The sequence below is a fragment of the Branchiostoma floridae genome, chromosome 7, assembly GCF_000003815.2.
Source record: "Branchiostoma floridae strain S238N-H82 chromosome 7, Bfl_VNyyK, whole genome shotgun sequence".
NCBI classification, from domain to species: domain Eukaryota; kingdom Metazoa; phylum Chordata; class Leptocardii; order Amphioxiformes; family Branchiostomatidae; genus Branchiostoma; species Branchiostoma floridae.
In genome coordinates, this window is record NC_049985.1 from 21,715,744 (window position 1) to 21,735,112 (window position 19,369).

The window sequence follows — 19,369 nt, forward strand, 5'->3', positions numbered from 1 at the left end:
CTCTAAAAACTGAAGTAATGTGTCCCTCATGCCACATGTCTAATCTTGTGTTTTCATGTATGTATTATCATTCATAGTTATTCTCCAAAACAACTTGTTGATCAACAAGGAACAAAAAATGACAATAACCAGATTTTTGGTCCTTCGAGGAACTGTTTAATGTGAATCAATATAAATTGATATATTTTTCCAATATACTAGTACAAAAGTATGAGTCAACTTCAAACCAGAAGGTGTCAAATATTTCTTCATTATTACTGAATATATTCATGATGTATTTTCATCATACAATGTACAATATATATTGCAAAGTGTCATATGTAAATATAGAAATTTAATGACAACTTTGATGCTCTGATTGAATTGTACAAATTTCAGAAGTGATCAAGAAAATCTATATTTTAGTAAATTCTTTTCTAGGCTAGATTGGTTCCACTTTTACATCCAAGTTCTGCGTTCGTCTAGTACACTTTCACCTGATTCAACATCAGGTGAAAAGATATGGGATATGGTAGAATATAATATGGTCTGTACATATTTCCATACGTGCAATAGAAACTTATGAATGTACTAGTACAATGTACTGAGGTATTTTTGGCAAAGATACTGTCAAACACTTTGTAAAGTGTTTTTAGATTAGTGGGTCTTCATTGCAAAACTACACACCACTTCATTACACTTTAATATCTAGCAATGAAAAACTTGCTTAACAAAGACTTCCATTGATATGAAACATCCATCTCGTCATACCATCACTCTCAGTTGGGTGTCTTCTGATAATTGCTCTCTACCATCCGACCCTTTTGCTTCTGTAGTTTCATCACAACAACTTCGATCCCCTGTAGCTTCATTCTTGCTACCATCCATACAAACTCCTTCATCAACATACTCTATTGCCCCAATAAGAAGACTACCCTCATCTCCATCAGTAGATTTTTGCGAACTTTGTTCTACTGCTGGTTTGTCTATAGTTGACTCTATACAGCTCTCTTTTTCTTGACTATCCTCTACCATATCTTCATCAGTATGTTTTTGAGGACTTTGTTCTACTGCTGGCTTGTCTATAGTTGACTCTATACTGCTCTCTTTTTCTTGTTCTACTGCTGGCATATCCATAGTTGACTCTACACTGCACTCTTTTTCTTGACTACCCTGTTCCATATCTTCATCAGTAGATTTTTGTGGACTTTGTTCTATTCCTGGCTTGTCTATAGTTGACTCTATACTACTCTCTTTTTCTTGACTACCCTCTGCCATATCCTCATCAGTATGTTTTTGAGGACTTTGCTTTGCTGCTGGCTTGTCTATAGTTGAATCTACACTACTCTCTTTTTCTTGACTTGTGGTACCCTCTTGTTCAGATGGTTCGTCACATTTGCTGCTATTGTCTGGGGTAGTGACTTCCTTTACAACCTGGATCAAAGGTGGATCTTCTACGTCTTCTTCCAGGCTTGGTGGCTCCTTGAAGCCCAACAGCTTAGCAGCGTAGTTCTTCTTTTTCTGAGAAAAAAATTCAAAGAAAAAACATTGAAAATGGCTGAACTTGACATTGTGTACCTTGATTTAGGACTTTGGTGATACTTCATTATTTCTGAACCAAACTTTTGTGAGTCTAAGAAACGCTCAAGTCTCAGACTACTTACCCTTGGAGGGAGACTGGCGTTGGCATCGTGGACTGCCTTCACATGTCTTCTCAAGGAAATCTAAGGAGAACCAACAATGGCTAAGTCATTACAGAGTGGAAACTGACTAAATGTAACTACTGGATTCCAGGCTACCAGAGTTACCAAACAAAAATTTTCCTGTCAATAGGAAATTTTGGTACTATTGACAGGATGTTCCTGCAAGTAAATATTGTCAATAGTACTAGTAACAATACAGGAGTTGACCATGGATCAGCAGCGACCCCTAGCAGCAAAGATGTGCTACTGCACCCTGCATGTGAAGGAATGCTTTAGAGACGAGTGTCAGAAACAATTTGACAGTTACTGTACAGGATTGTCACAGGCATCAGTCTTTACGAAAAATGACTAAACTTACCTCATGCGCAAATGTTTTACTACAGTCCTGCTGGGTACAGGTGAAGGGACGTTTGGACTCGTGGTAACTCTGGATGTGGGTCTTCAGGTTGGACATCTGTAGAGGGGATCAAAATCACAAGGGTACTTTTTATTGAAGTAATCTTTGCAAAAAAAGATTTGTTCAGCTCACCCAATATACCACTAGGCATGGAAGGATCTAAGTCTAAGTAAGGCCATGTCGATTTGAAAAAGATGATACACGTGAGCTTGCACACAAAAGAAAAGTTTGGCCCCCCCCCCCAAAAAAGTTTACTTCATTATGAAACCTAGTTGGTTAGGAAGGTTGAAAAAATAATTGAACGCACAGAATATTGCATGCTGAACATTAGATTCTTCCATTTTTGTTCTTTCAACTCTTCTTTGACCTCTGAAATCTTCTTTGGAATTTTGACATTACTATCTGTTTTCTGATATTTGCTTGATGCAATCCACAGCATGTTTTTGCTTATTTTGAAGCTGCTTTGTATAAGTTACCGTACAGTTGAAAACTTTTTTGTTAATGGCCAAAAATTGATGCGCACGTGCATGTCATCCATATAATCATACCAACAGAGCCTAAGTAACATGTAAGTACATGGAGGGAAAAAGCATAAGTCTAAGTTTTCTTTCAATGGAACAGATTTTGAAACAATCCAAGAGTTTTGAGACTGACCTTTGTGTACGACCTCTTGCACTTCTTGAAGGGACAGGGGAAGACATCACGTGATGGGGAGTGGATCAGGGCATGCTGGGTCAACTGTGGGGAATAAAACAGATACAAGTACTCAAATGATGTCTATCACATATAAAAACAGACACAAGTATTCAAATGATGTCTATCACATATAAAAACAGACACAAGTATTCAAATGAATGTCTATCTGACATAAAAACAGACACAAGTATTCAAATGAATGTCTATCACATATCAGGGCTCGAAATACTGGGTGCATGTGCACCCAGGTGCACCCAAAATTGGAGCTGTGCACCCAATTGTTTTCAGTGGGTGCACAGGGTGCACCCAAATATTTTCTTAGGTTTATGTATGGAAAGATATCAAGTATACTAGTATACATCATATTCTTGACATCTAAGTGTTAGAAAGATAATAAAAATGTCTGTCATGGTACTTGTTTAAGAATTTGATAGCTTGTAACTAGGTTTTGTTATTAGTTTATTTTTTACATTCTACTTAGATTTAAGTGGTGCACCCAATCATTTTTTGGTGCACCCAATTTTTTAAGCTGGGTGCACCAGTGCACCTAATCCCAAATATGAATTTCGAGCCCTGCATATGAAAACAGACACAAGTATTCAAATGAACGTCTATAACATATAAAAACAGATACAAGTATTCAAATGAATGTCTATCACATCAGGGCCCATGCACTGAACCTCTCTGAACTGTGACGGTGGTAGATTCCATTTTCCTTACACCTTTGATTCACTGGTGACATCATCAAGCTTTGAGATTCTAGAAAGTCAGCGCAGAGGATCAGACTTTTGAAGAAGGTCGGTGAGATCGACTGAACATTCATGGTGGGTGTTTTCTTTGTGTTTGAAAAAAGCTCAAATTTTTTCACTATTCAAATGAATGTTTATCACATCAGGGCCCAGCAACCCTCTCTTAATCGTAACAGTGGTACATTCCATCTTCCTGCCACCTTTGATTCACTTCTGACATCATCATGCTTCTGGATTGCAGAAAGTCAGTGCAGTGAATCAGACTTATGACAAAGGTTGGCGTCGTAATCAACAGAAAATTAATGCTGAGTGTTGAAACAAAGCTTAAATTGTATAACTTGCAACAGTTCTTCAATTCTAGCTTCAAAAGACATCAGTAACTTTTTTTCAGTACTTACTCTGCACTGCATGGAGAACTCCTTTCCACATACTTCACACTTGTGACCTATAGGGACATAAATGTTAGTCATTTTATAATTATGAGAAAAAAATCGAAACCTATATAGAGCATTATCATACAGACAGGCGACATTGGCCAATCAGAAGGCCCAATTTCATGTTGGTTGATTCGCTCACTCAGTGGTTTTATCCATGGTTATGGCAAAGGACCATGCATTATGACACCATATGCACCTTGGGGCGGGTCATTAACCCTTGATTAGGTGCACTGCACTTCTATGTAGAAAAGTCATAAAAAGCTATGTCAAGTGTTGCTCAATACATTTACATCAATTACATGCTTTAGTTTGTAACACTAGAAAAGAAAAACTGTATCAAACACATGCGAGTACATAAGTGTACCTATCCTAGTTTTCAGAATCTCAAAAAACTGTATGCAAACAAATATCATAGTATGTCCAGGACATGGACACATACTCGTGTGGCGTGGGTGTTGCTCCTTCATGTGAGCCTGCAGTACCGACCACTTTTCAAAGGTGGCCTCACAGTCCTGTATGCGACATGAGTATCCTAGGGAAAAATGAGTCCATTGATATACAGGGATCAACACAATGTAGGAGAACAATTCATTTTATATCATGCAGTCGAGTGGTTTGTTACCCAATCGCTGGACTCTAGAGTTTGGGACTTCTAATCCTGGCTGCTGTCACCAAAGACAGACATTGACAGACACAAAAGGGTCGACGTCATATCAAATTTAAGTACAAATATATAAACAAAAAACACTGAACTTCTAAAAGTACTCTCACCTCTGTGAACTTTCAAATGACTTTTCAACTTGCTGGGAAGCAGGAACCTCTTGTTACATTTATCACACCTATGGTACAAGAAAAAAAGGATATGGAATAACTAGCAAACTATTAAAATAAAGTATAGTAAAGGAGTATAAAGAAAAAAGAAACCCAGCCATGGTTTTAGACAACAATGATTAAATATCATCAGATTCTTACCCATTTTCTGAATATCTACTTAAATTTTGTAAGTGAAAAACACCTGCTCTATACTTTAGGAAGAAGCAATTCTTACATTTCTACTTTACTTTCTCTTTCTTGGTCAGAACCAATTGTAGAACAATTCAGAATGGCTTACTTTATGATCTAGGTTTGGTGATTATTGTATGACTGTCAATCGTGTGAAAGTAATTTTTTGTACTTAGTACTTTCATGAATTGTTGTTTGATCAGTCAGCTTTTAATTAAATGTGCTACCTTGATTAGAATGATGTGAAAAGAGTGTGAGATAGGGCTTTGTACCTAAATACCCGTACCTGTACCGTACCTATAAAATTGATTAGGTATAGCCTGGAATCCAGCCGTGTTGTGCTTTGGTCGCTCTGCTTCCTTGCGAACACGTCTGGCATTCGTTAGCATTGGAACGGTCGGTCCATACGTCACTAATAATAATAATGCGGGAAAGATAGAAGTAGTGTTCCGTTCGATTACGAACTGTAAACATGATTCTGTGTGTTCGATTTCCACCTTGGTGATGCTTTGCGAAGGGGGCTTGGAGCCAACAGCCAATCAGAAATCGCGCACATAAAGTGTGCGAATATTCAAATGCCGATCGTTCCAATGCTAACGAATGCCAGACGTACTGGCAGGAGCAGAGCGACCAACGCACAGTACGGCTGGATTCCAGGCTAGATTAGGTACAGGTCCAAACCTAAACACCTAATGTACCTGTACCTGCACCTAAACAAATCAAATCACTGTTGAAGTCAACACTTTTTGAGACTAAAGATAAGTAAATTTAGCGAACCAAACCAAAGATGACAACTATGATAATCGTGTTGTTCAAAATTAAGAAAACTTTGTGTTGACGTTCGAATATTTAAATCCTCATACAAATATGACAATTTCTCAATAAAAAAGACAGTTTGCTACATTTATAACTTACAGATAATTGATCAAACTTGCTTAGGTACATGTAAGGGTCCGGACCTGTACCTAAACCCGTGTACCTGTACCTGTAGCTAAAATCTATTAAGGTACACCGATCTAGTGTGAGATTCAGCTGATAGAAAAGCCGGTACAATAATCCATTCAGTCAGTCAACTTACGGGAAGGGCAGCACGCCTGTATGCTCGTACTCATGGATCGTGAGATCACGGTGTTTCTTGAAACCCTTGCCACAGTCAGCGTGGGTACACTGTCCAAATAAAAGTAAAACACATGAAAATGATACAAGTTTCAACATCAGTACATTTTGTATATAGCAGAATTCTTTGTATACAACTAGTAGGTACTTATTACATAGCTTACGTTGCGATGTCTTTTGAAGGTGTCTGAGAGACATAGAAACGTAAGCTATGTCAGTACCTACTGGTTGTGTACAAAGAATTCTCCTATATCCTATGTTCTACCAACCTGATGAAACTATTCTCGGTTCAACATCAGTGTTCCTTTGCAGAGGTCCGAAGTTAATACAATAATTTATGTTGGAGTTTTCTTTTACACAACCAGCTTTTTGGCACCAGCTGACGTTTTGATGTCTGTCAGACATCTTCCTCAGAGCTTCTTTCACCACGCATACCGGCAAGAAGCAGAACTCCAGTTAGAAGCTCTGAGGAAGATGTCTGACAGGCATTGAAACGTCAGCAGGTGAGAAAAATTGGTTGTGTAAAAGAAAACTCCTGTGTCCTATGATCTACCGACCTGATGAAGTTATTTTCAGAAATAATTTATGTTTCTGAGGAAGCCTTAAAGTTTGTAGATTACAAGTATAAACTGTGATAGTATTTTCTTCAGGTTAGTGATACTTGATTATTTGTTTGTTTGTTTGTTTGAACCTTTGTTTATTCATATATGACAAGATAAACTGTACCTTATATGGCTTCCCCTGGTGCTGATGTTTCCTGGCGATGTGTTTCTTTAGGTTAGTGGTACTGACGAACTGGTCACTGCAGCCTGCCCAGGTACATCTTGGGATGGATACAAGAACACAAGAACATCAAGTCACGGACAAAATTCTTCCTCTGTGCTACTGATACGTAAAATCTAAAAACAATCACATTGATTATATGCTGTCCATGTTTCCTTTTCTTCAATTTGAATAAAAGCTGTCAGAAGTGAACTGAAGCTAACAAGATGTCATTCCACGCTAGCGTTATCAAACAATGCTTCTGACAGGATGTGCATGTCAAGAAGAATTTTTTTGCACTATGAAATCAACATTCCTGTCAATTTGGGCTCTATTGACAGGATGTTCCTGTAAGACTAAGCATTCTTAAATAATGTCTCTGTGACCGATTGAAGCAACCTTGTTGTTTGATCATCTAGATCCAATTCCGTGGATCCGTGGGCCTGAGTTCGATCCCAGGGTCGGCTCAGCTCGGACATGTTGTAAGGGATGCTATCGTCTTTTGGTTCCGGTTCAGAGTTTTTTTTAGGATTTGGGGCCAATTTGACTGTCTCTGAGAAAAGCACTAGCGCTTCTCAAAACATCGTTTTTCGGATAATTCAGTGTTTCCGATAGAAAAGTGTGTGTTGTCGCTGACCGACAGACTCATTTGACATTTTCTGTAGAAATGCTATTTTTGGTAAAAAACATCAAAAATGTAAGCTTTTCATCCAAAAATTGCTAATTTGGGGCCATTTTTTACAGGCCGCTACACGGAAAAAATGAGTTTTCCTGGGATAATGACTGATATGGCAATGAAGGTCAAGACTTCTTCTGTATACTGAGTGAAAAGGAAAAAAAGTTATCCGATGGCGCTAAAAGTAAAACACCCCAAACGCACATAGAACGCACGATCTGGGTAATCAGGCGACAAAACGCTTTACCGCTATCGCGCGCACTAATACCAGGAAGTGTTCGCCGCACGATCAAATCTCCGACACCATAAAACGCTACGAACAACAAGCATTTGGAGCGGAAGAACGGTTAAAAGGACGAAAAGGCGAAATTTAGTCGAGACAGAAAAAGCACAGGACAGTGACCGGGCTGACCAACGTGTCCCCGGCGGGGAGGAGGGGAGCGTGACCCCGATGGACAGGCTAAGCCATTACGTTACGTGAGATTAAGTGAAAATTCCACCGTACAAATTTAAAAATACGCAGGGACGGGGTTCATTACCGCATAGGAAACATTGTCATGATACAACAAGAAAAGATTTAACAGCGAAAAGCCGAAATTTGGACGGAAAAGTAAACGCACATGGCATTGGCCGAGCTGCAACCGTACGGAGTCAGAACAAGGACGGAATGGGGTCCAATTCGCCGGTGTGGGGACCATTGTGGCAAATAGACTTTACAAGGTGGTAAACGGACTTTTAGGAGTCTCACTCTCCTCGCTCTTGTACTGGAGCGGTCTACAAGTCTAACCTAGGGTAGGATTTGACGCAAACACTTTCTCAACTCTCACCGTAACATCAAGGCTCGAAACAAGGTGGATTTCCAAGTTTACATTCTCTTTATTCGGAACTCCGTACGATGTGTGACATTGCTCAACATCAAAGGCACTACGGAATACAACTGAGTATCAAAGTATGGAACAAACACAATACACATTGTCAATCTTAAACCTGGAATCTCTAGCAAAGGGGACCCTCCCAAAGCAAAGCGAATTTAGTCAAGTTCTAGCCAAAACAAAGCGAATTTAGTTACAACAGCGCTCGTCAGAGATAGAACCGGCAACTCTTACCGAAGTGGTCAGTAGCTTGGAAGAGATGAACCGACGCTGTCTGAGATAGACAGCAAACGCGAAGTACACTAGTCATTTTAACGGATGAGTCAGAATGTGCAGTCCGCCTCAGCAGAGCTCTCGGTGCCGCCCGACCGCCCGCCCAGAGGGCGGGCGATCCGACGGAGCCAAACGTCTGGAGAAGGTCTTCGGGAAAGAGTCGAATCAGAAGAGGAAGAAGACAGCGAGGAACCCTACTTTTTAGCTCCAAGCTAGCATCTAATTTAGGAGGAAGCCAAACAGAATGTGTGATGATTGGACAGGAGTTTAGATTGAGGGCGGAGACACGCTGACTCATTTACATGTGTGACGTCATACAAGGAGAAACTTTATGTAACAATCAGGGGGAGTTCCGTTAAAGACGGGGGAAGCTCCACCCAGGGGCGATTCACTAACTAAAGGTAATGGGCTTAAAGTAGTGTCTGCTACAGTCTTATTCTTAGGGACTATTTGGTCATCTGGTCACTTGAAATTCCGAACCGGAACCTTAATTTTTTGGAAGGGATGTAAAATGTGGGGTCCTGTGTTGTCGGAGGTGCCTTGAGCACATGAACAGCCTCATTACTCAAATTGGGTACCTACTGGCTGCAATAATGCACCAAGGTGAAATAATACAACATAATTAACAAGAGTTGATCATGGAGCAGCAACGACCCCTAGCAGTAAAGATGTGCTATTGCACCATTCATGGAAACAAGTGCTAGAAAAATAACACCTACCAGTGATATTCTGTGAGGCTTGAAATCTTTTATCTAAAATGAATCATGATTAATGTAATAATTCATAACTCACCGAACTTGTTTGACCCCAGAATGGGAGAGTTCATGTCTGGAGAGGTTGCGCTTTCTGGTGAAAGTTTTGTCACAGCCGGGCTCGCTGCAGGCGAACGGTCTCTGAAACGTTCAAAATGTAGCGTCATGCAAAATACCTTCCAGGGACAAATAGATATCGTGACTTTTTGGAGAAGTTTCTTGGACAGGTATGAAAAGGTTCCAGTTTGGGCCGCTTTTAAAATTTAACTCACATATTTTGACATTTACTGACACATTACTTAGTCTACATTATAGATTATATGCACACTGAAGTTAAACTGTATGATTGTCAAGTCTCTCTAGATAAATCCTTCATATGGAAGCTCCTGGACGCATCGTTAATAGTTTTTGAGGCGAAAAAAAAAAAAACATCTATAAAAGGTATAAGGCAAGGGAGGGGGGCAAATCCGAACATGTGCCATTTTGTCACAAGCGCTGCGACCGATGTCGGTACGTTAGCATTGTTAGGATATGATTGACAGCAAAGAGCTCTTGAAACTCACCTCTCCCGTATGTGAACGCATGTGTTCCTTCAGTTTGGCTGGCTTCTTGTAGACAGCATTGCAGCCCTCAAAAGAGCAGACGCAAAAGCTGCTGGTCGTCGCCATGTTGATCACGTACTATATTGATCACCTAGTAGCAGCGACCCCTAGCAAAAAAGAACAGAAATTCACCCACCTGGTATAGACCATGCAGCAGCGACCTCATGCGGTAGACATGCTACTGCAAGTTGCTGAAAAAAAGAACGTCACTGAAATCGACGAGTTCTTGAGTTATAGTCGTTCTTTGTCGACACAGTTGTTTTTATGAGCATATGAAAAACATGTCTCCATGCCGAAATGTACCATGAATGATAACGTTATATAAGTAGATATGTGCAATATATATACATTGTAACTTTTAAGTTTTAACTTAAAAGTTACAATGTAACGTTATATATATTAGATATTGATGTATAAATATTAGATATTATGTATATGTATTATATATTATGTATATATATTATATATTAGATATTAATGTATAAATATTAGATATTGCCGGGTCGACTTATTTAAAAATAAGTCGACCCGGCAATATCTAATATTTCCGCTGTAACCCGTATTGATTTAATACATAACAAAGGCTGGCGAATTTGTATCTGATTTTGGAACGATTCAATAGAATTAAAAAGAACGACTTTTATCGGCTTACTAAACAAAAGCACGAAAAAATTCAAGCTTTTTTAAGATATAAAAATAAAGTCTAATAGCTAGCATCCTTACTCCGATGACTGTAATGATACAACTAGGTGAACAATAATCCCTTTCAGGAACAGTATTCTCACAGGTCTGTTAATTTGCTGGGCCGTTTTAGAGGCTATAGGCAAATACACACATGATGGGCTTAGAAGCGTAACTTGTGTGAAAACATGAATACTCTCTCGCTACAGCACGTAGTCCACGTTACATGTGAATGGGAGTTCATAACTTCATTTGGATATTTAGGTTCAATAGCGTAGTGTGAAAATATGAATATGTACTAATATCTAGGCTACTGCCATTCTCTCACCACACGTCGTCCACAGCACGTATATGTGAAAATATGAATATCTAAGCCACTGCTATACTCTCACTACTAGGTAGGCCAAGGCTACATGTATACTCTCACCACGGCACGTAGTCCATGGCACTTTTCGTAAAAACATGAATACTAATATCCAGGCCACTTCTTCTACTCTCACCTCGGCACGTAGTCCACGACACGTATGAATGGGAGCCTGTTTCAGCGGACTTTCATTGCCTAAAGCAGGTTTTAAGGTTTATCCTGTAGGATCTTCGCTCAGTAGGAGGTTTTTCTGAACTGAATGGAGGAACCTAGATAGTCTTAATCCTTTTATTAACGTTAAGTGCCTGGCATGCATTATAAGTTAGAAGGCCCAAATTGAATCTAATGTTAAAGGCCGCTGTTAATTATTCTATCTATTTGATCTCCAAATGTCACTGTTTGCCCGGAAGTATTTGTAATACATGACTTGTGCTTTTGTTGGATCTTACAAAGATTTTTTTAAAGGGACAGCTATATCATTTTTTGGCGGTGTTACTTTCATGTTTGCCACATGTCCATCCAATCTGAGCATCACACCTGAAAAATGAAATCAAACGAAACAAAACGCTACAACAATGAAAGACCCAAATCACATAGCGTGTGAATAGTACATAATATCAATTTATTTTGACGGCTCTCTCGGTAATTGGACGGACATAATGATCCCTTCCAACTGTTACAGTTCCAGGGATAATCTTAGCCACAGGGTAGCGACACAAAACGTGCACGTGGATGGACGGGATGTATATCATTGCTAACATGTCATTGTAGAAAACTTTTCATTGTAAATAACGTTGTTTCCTGTGTTTTCAGCTCATTTCATTTCTATTGTCACTATAAGGAATAAGTTGTTCTGTATTGTTGCTATTGTCTTTATATTGTGCGATTGAACAAGAACGCAAAACGCATATACTTGGGTAGCACCAATGGACTACCACCTCCAGATGAACATATGTTATGTATGTATGTACGATTTACCATATATGAAATATTATCTTTAATACATGGACGGTAGATCGTTCAAATCTCCGATTGCGGAGATTACAAATAATTACAAATATCATAAAATGGACCAGTCATTATGAAGGTCTGAGATTTGCAACTCAATCAAGAATTTTTACAAATTCATAACTTAATTGCAACTGGAATAAATAGATTTTAAAACGATTATAACTCATACATTGCCATAATGAAGTTGCCTAAACATATTGAACACAAGATAACTGAAAACATACCAACGTCGAAAATAGCCACGCAGTATGTAGCCCCTCCCACCGATACGAAGCAGATTTTCACCTAGAACTGTTTTAAACATTAAGTGTTGTTTCATGAGCTTCACACAAATTTTCTTTGTATAATTTATCTTCTTATCTTTAAAAGAGGCTAATAGAGTTCGTTCGCATCTGTGCGTATAGGACTAGACTATAGGTTTGTATCATCTGAAGCACATACTTGCCGCTGTCACCGCTCTCGTGATTAGTTCATGTTTGACAAAACGGCAGACAGTTTTTTCTTGTAGGATGATGGAGTGCTTCTTCCACGTACTGTCCGTTCTGTTAGACTGTTCCTTGTTCTTCTGGTATCTCTTGCTAGATTGTCCTTTATTCTTCTGATTTCTCCGTTTCTCCAACTTCTTCAACAGCTTCGCACTCCCTCCTTCCGGCTTGTTGTTCTTTGACCGATTTTCTTTGCCCTTCTGGTGTGATCTTGCGGTGGAGGCCTGCGGTCTGGTAGATGCGGTACGCTTACTTTTCGCTTGACGGCGCTGCTCTGCAGTGCTGACCTCTATGAATAGAAGCGACCCGTCTGGCTGTATGTGGTTCACCCAGGGTGGCGTGATGGTACTGTGGGGTGAAAACAAAAGAATAAAAACCCAGGTTAGATTTGCCGTTGAGACAGGGTAACATATTCTGGAAAATCAGTTTCATTCTTTCAGACCTTTATTGTGCCTACCGCCAAGTTGTCGTTTTGTTTCAGTAGCAAGGTATACTTTTCACTGGGAGGATTTTAACGAGCTTGAAGCACCTCGACGAATCCGGACCCCATTTTCCGTCCCTTCCGAGTACTGCCCTAACCAAGGTGCTCTTACCAGGATTTAACCAGTTACCAACTATTTTAAACCATGCTCAGCTGTGAGGCTTCTACCGGTTGAGCCACAGGGACATCCTTTCTGAGGAGATGTTTAAACCGTATAAACATGTATATAAGTATCACGTATATAAGTATCACGAAATTTGCTTGTACATTTGTTTAACTTTTCGACGGATAACTTTTCTAACGCCTATTTTTTCACGGCTACCATGTACTGGAATAAACCCAAAGAGAAAGGGTACACAGCCGCCAGCTTCTTTCTATTGTTCACAAGATTTGCTTCTACACCAGTAAACGTAATCATTTCTTCGCTTTCCAAAACAATTACAAGGGATTAACGCGCTGAAAAGACGCAATTTTGAAGGAATTCATCCTTTTTATGATCACGAACAAGAGATTATGAACCCCATTGAGCAGAGCACAAAGTGGGTCACTTTTTAACGAATAATTGGCTTCTCTAATCTCGGTAATTTTGCGCTTAAGTACTCTGGATCACAGAAATATGATTTGTTACAAAGAAAGGACTTGGTTTTTGTACAGCTTTCCTTCCAAACGTTGGTTTATGTAGAAGAGTTAACAGTTGGCAATGCTGTCACGCGATATCTAAATACCTGCAATTATGCCCTTGAAGTTATAACATATGCTGTTGTTTGACGTCTACACTTCACAGGCAAACATATTAGTGAAGTAGAATTAATTTTGTTTGGGTTATCCGTAACCCGCATTGGCACCTACAAATTAAACCATCTCTTTGATCATACTACGCTACTGCATTAACCCTATTCAGACGGGGGGGGGGGGGGCTTTTGAGGCCCGCGCTAACTTCGATGTCCTATAACGCCAGAACGGCTTACGCTAGAGCCACTAAATTTAGTGAGTTTTCCTAAAATATTGTTGGCAACAATTCTACGAAGTTTGACAAATTTTCCATTTTTCTTGTTGCCATGGCAACCGTTTGTTGACAGGCAGTTTTGCCAAAAATCACTATTTTTGGTTCTAACAATGTATTTTTCAAATTTATTTGCTATATTACTGTGATTTTGTTACATAAATAAAATCTTATATTATTCAGCATATCTTTCATAATTATATATGCATAAATTATGCTAATTTGATGACGTCATCAGCCCAAAATCCAAGATGGCGGACGGAATGGCCAGATCAAGAAAAACAAGCAAATTATCCCTTAAAATTTGCAACTACCTGGTATTTTTTCATCAAAAACCATCTAAATGAATGAATTTAGTCTATTTCCATTGCCCTTTGTGATTATTTGTTGCAAAAAAAAGTATTTTTAAAAATTCAAGGTGGTGGATATAATATGGCGGAGCCCAACTCGTATCTTAGATGTGCATGACGTCATTTTATGACGTCATATTGACGTCATTGATGTTGATATTGGCAACGCAAGTCGTAATAAACATTATTATTCTGTTATCTGCACTTGTTGTTACATTTTTGCAGCATAACTTGAAGTTTTCTGAGAATACCCATTTTTCAGGGGTTTGGTCAATGTAATCAAATTGATGACGTCATAATTACGTCATCTTACGTAAACGTAATGTCAAACGTCACATCCTTGTCAGATATTATGTCAAAATCATGTCCTCAAAATTTGGTGGCCCTACGGCACGTCGTTTTAGAGTTATAGGACTTAGAAGTGGAGGGCCTCAAAAGCCCCCCCCCCCCCCGGTCCAGGGATGACCAAAAAAGCCCGGTCTGAATAGGGTTAAAAGAGTTCAAAGGCGCTCTTGACAAAGGTTGGGAATATAAGAGATTTTGTCGAGTTTCCTTCGTTCGTCTGTAACCAGCAATTGCATATGTGCTAATATCCGGTAACGTTGAATCTGAACAAAGAGGGCCAATTAAGGTTTTAATTTTTCACTTTCCTTCCTGCAGAATAAAGCCGTCAAAGGCCTGCTAATTACAGAAGCTTATCGAGCAAATCCGGCTGAAACTTTCATTTTATCCAATTGGCCAGCTGTCGACAGCGTCTTTCTATGATCATGAGAGTACAACAAACTCATTAATATCCGGATCCGACAACATGTTAAACGATATTGCAGGATTTGTGGGAACCCACCCCTTTATATTAAGGTGTGCCATTGTTTGCAGTTATAGTGACTGCGGCAACGGATACCGGCGTCCCTGCGTCGCAAATTGTGTTACCCTTGACTTCATAAAGGGAATATTATGCAAAGTGTACAGAACGACTGAAAAGACACAAAGCATTAATTTGTTTTTATCGATAAAAATCGATCCACCGCAGCGAGGCTGCCAACGTGCTTCAGCTTCAATGAGATCCCAGCTTTTGTTATAATAGTTGTACTAGTATCATCTGGCTTTTTGTAACAAGAGTCATCGGCAGCTGTTCTGAAGTGTATGTGTAAGAAGAAGGTGGTCACATCGGCATTGTCAAAAGAAATAATGAATGGATGAAACACCAGCTGCATCGGCGAGCTGACATCAACACTAATTTTCGGATCATCATAAACAATTTGGCAGGGAAAGTGTCGGGCGAGAAATTGAGTATGTAAACCACCCAGTGAAAGGAACTAAAGGCCGGTTAACGCTTTGCCTACCAGATATTGCAACAGCTGTTTATTTCTTGCTGCCGAACACTATTATACAAGTAACAATTTGGTGTTAAACAGCCATACTCTGGATTCAGGTTGTAACGAGAGTTACATCGATCTAATAGAGCGCAGTGTATGTTACTTCGCGTTTTACAAGATAGCTTGGCCAAAATCAGAATGAATTCCAAAATACTGCAAAAGTTGTCTTTTGGTGTTGTTGGGTAAAATGTGTTTTCAACTGCTTCAAAGACTACAACGAAAACTACCTGACAACGCCAACAAGATGTAATATCAGCGTTTGCTTGGTCTTTTCATGGGCCGGACAATTGCAAGTTTAAACCACTGGGAGTCTTGCAGTGTGAAAAGAGGACAGCGAAGACTGTACACAACTGGTTGCATGACCAAATCCCGACACAGGCGACGTAACTCAATCTACAAGGGGCGCATAGCTCTCAAGTTACCGACTATATCCAAAATTGACATTTTTTTCAGTAACTCAGATGAAAATAGTGTCTCTTGGGAGGAAAAGGATGGGTAACAGGTAAGATATCTAGATGAGAATCTCTAAGTCGGCACTTGTTACCGGATTTGATGACAAGCGACATTTTTTCGGCAATTCAGATCAGAATAACGCATCGTCAACTCTCTTGGGATACGAAGGATGTATCCCTATCTATTTTTACCGGATTTACAAGCAAGCGACATTTTTTTCAGTGAGCCAGATTAAAATTATTAAACTCTCTTGGGAGGGGGGATAAGGTGGATTTCCAGATAAGAAGCTCTAAGACGGCTTCTCTATTGTTTCTGAAATTGCTGACAGGCTCCATATTTTTAGTAACTTCAATCCAAACAACGTCTCATGGGAGGTTCAGTGTGAATAATAAGGTGATAAGAAACAAAGACCAGATAAGTTCTAAGGCGACAGCTCTGCTGTTTTTAGAACAAACTCCCTTTCAAGACATTCACTTAAGTGGACACTATGACCTTTCTTAATGAGCTAGATAAAGGCAGCTTTGCTAAAGTGGATTTCTACTTTCCCTCTTGTTTATACTAAATACCTGGCACTTTCTTTAATCTATGTTAACAAAATGACGCCTTCATACGGAAACGTAAGTAACAAACATTTCCTGAATCTAATACAGCAAGAAATTATTGTGATGAAAACAGAATTTAGAATGGAATTTTTTTTCAATAGGGTAGCTTCGGGCATATAGTATGTGTGCACTTTATAAATACATGGGTAAATGAAGGGGATTAACATAGCTGTATTTCTGTTGTATGTATACATTGTATTAAAGGAATGCACGCTATTTTTTCAATGTATGATTAGAACTCCTTCTAAACAAAGTTACCAACTTACATACTAGTAGATTGAGAGTCTACCTTAGGAGGAAGTTACTTTCGAAAAAATATGTCACCAATATGTACAAAATTCCAGAAATGCTTGTACTTATTTTCAATATGAAACATTATATCTATCAGTAAATTCAGTATGTATAATAAGACCCCCATTCCATAGACAGCGCCCGCGCTGCGTTCTCACTGCGACCTAAAACTGATCTGTGTAACCTTCGATTTCACACTGGGTATATCATGCAAAATGTAAAAGTGTGACTGAAAAGACAGCGAAACACACAAAGCGTAAAAAGATTCCTCTTTCTATACAATTTGTTGAACGATCTGTCGCAGAGAGAGTGCGGCGAGGGCGCCGTCCTTGTAGAAAGGGGAATAATCTATAACGAAAACTCACCATTTAGCGAGAATCATGTGCATCGAGTCGAAGTCGTCCAGGCTGCGGGTCTTCTGGCTGAAGTACCGGCGGGACAGCGGCCTGTCCCGCGAGAAGAGCCCGTGAGCGCCCATGGACGCCCAGGGAACGGCAAGATCCAACGACTCCGAAGATGCCTCTGGTCGGAGCTGGTGGAGGTCCTGTTGCCGTGCGGGGCCGGTTGTTTGAAGCGGCGGCGGCGAGGCGAGTGGTGTTCGAAGGGAACCCATGTTCGGTGCGTCCTGCTTGTCACGCTGTTTGAAGCGTTGTGAGAAGACACCGGTGTCTACCTGCCGTCCAAAGAAACCACCCAGGGGGTCACACCTTGAGCGGAAGTATCAGGGCTTCAAAACCCCACAAAGGTGACAATGCGATCGATATCCTCATATACAAAAGTACGATGGAACCTGGGTTAATATCATCAGCAGTGCTACATATCTACGGATTGTGATCAGAAATTAATGATACTCAGTAAAGAAACAGATATACTAGATGGTCTTTCGATCTTTTGTGGATTCTAGATCAAAGTATCACAAGCCCCTACAGAGTAGAACTATAGTGCCACCCCCGGTAAGAAATCAGAGTTTAAGCCTAAGGGTACCAAATGACATCATTAGATGATTAATATGACCATTCAAAAGACTACCCTGCCATCACCATTTCGCCTCCGGGGGAGACAAAAATAATACGTTCAAATTTGCACGTACCAAATCTACTAGGGTAAGACAGAAAGTGCTACAGCATACGTCCAAACCTGCACGTACCAAATCCACTAAGATGAGACAGCAAAATGTTACAACATAGGTTGTTAAAATAAATGGACTCGCGATCAAGTCAAAAGGGTATAATGATTAGATTGTCTGCTTATCCATTAACCATCGGCGATGTAATTATCGATGATTCCCTTGGTGACATTCCAGTTTTCCGTCTTGAAACGCGAAACCAAACCTCTTAAGAAGAAGTGTCAAATATCAGATAACGTTTAACAAAGAGCTTAAAGTTTACACCGTCTATGCCGCTCTTCTTTAAACTGCTAATGGAGCAATTGAATGAATGAATTAAGACCTTTATTGTCCAATTGTCCCATTTAGCCCTAACGATCTAAGTACAGGTTACAACAACTTGAGACAAAACAAAATAACGCGTATACATATACATGTAAAAGTATCACAGATCTAGTCTAACACAGAAGTTCGACTTTTTCTCGCTTTTTGGTAATGGTGAAAATGTAGGATTGTATTGGTTTAGCAACAGGAACGCAGGAGGAATATAAATTTTTCAGTGATACTCATATGCCTTAGGTGAGGTTATTTACTTTCTATGTAACTAAATAGCATACTTCTATCATTAACATATGTAGTACAATCTACGAAGAGGTGCACTTCATTTTCTGCAGTGCTTGAGGTACAGATTTTTCTTCTTTTAATAGTTCTTTCTAATATATGCAGACTTTATAAACTTCTGATAATTGTCTTTGAGTAGCAATGTTGCGTGGTGGAGCACAGTGTCTAGATCTGATGAACAAACAACTAGCTACTAGCGTTTTAGAGTCGTTACTTCCATAGAAATTGTCCTCTTGGGGTCGGTACATGTAAATAAACCCCCTGCTGTTTTATAAGGTGTTTCTGGTCACTTAAAGTTATTTCTGGTCACTGAAATGGTGTTTCTGGTCATGTTGGATTCCCGTGATACCAATCAAAACCAGCAGGGGTCCATGACACAACTAAGGGTTAATAAACCGGGCTAAGTACAGGCAAGGATCTTTCATGGAAACTCCTTGGTACAGGTCAAAACAAAGACAAAACATACATGTAAAAGTATCATAGATCTCGTCTGGCACACAAGGTCGGCCTCTTCTTGGTAATGGTGAAAA

The 19,369-nt window shown here is 39.6% G+C and overlaps 2 protein-coding genes across 3 annotated transcripts; both read right to left on the minus strand.

Annotated features, from left to right (window-relative positions):
• Positions 1-147: 147 nt before the first annotated feature.
• On the minus strand, positions 148-10,130 carry LOC118419653 (transcription factor IIIA-like). Of its 2 annotated transcripts, XM_035826151.1 has the most exons (11): positions 9,978-10,130; positions 9,455-9,555; positions 6,806-6,902; positions 6,042-6,130; positions 4,733-4,800; positions 4,401-4,493; positions 3,923-3,969; positions 2,734-2,817; positions 2,041-2,136; positions 1,644-1,703; positions 148-1,500 (listed from the first exon to the last, which is right to left on the minus strand). In XM_035826151.1, exons 1-11 carry the CDS (start codon positions 10,080-10,082, stop codon positions 745-747), a joined length of 1,596 nt encoding a protein of 531 aa, XP_035682044.1. In that variant the 5' UTR covers positions 10,083-10,130; the 3' UTR covers positions 148-744. The 2 variants fall into 2 exon arrangements, with proteins under 2 accessions (XP_035682044.1, XP_035682045.1); XM_035826152.1 differs by lacking the exon at positions 4,401-4,493.
• Positions 10,131-11,662: 1,532 nt separating this feature from the next.
• LOC118419694 lies at positions 11,663-17,829 on the minus strand. Its single transcript, XM_035826220.1, has 2 exons — positions 17,479-17,829; positions 11,663-12,905 (listed from the first exon to the last, which is right to left on the minus strand). Exons 1-2 carry the CDS (start codon positions 17,724-17,726, stop codon positions 12,497-12,499), a joined length of 657 nt encoding a protein of 218 aa, XP_035682113.1. The 5' UTR covers positions 17,727-17,829; the 3' UTR covers positions 11,663-12,496.
• Between the last annotated feature and the right edge of the window lie 1,540 nt (positions 17,830-19,369).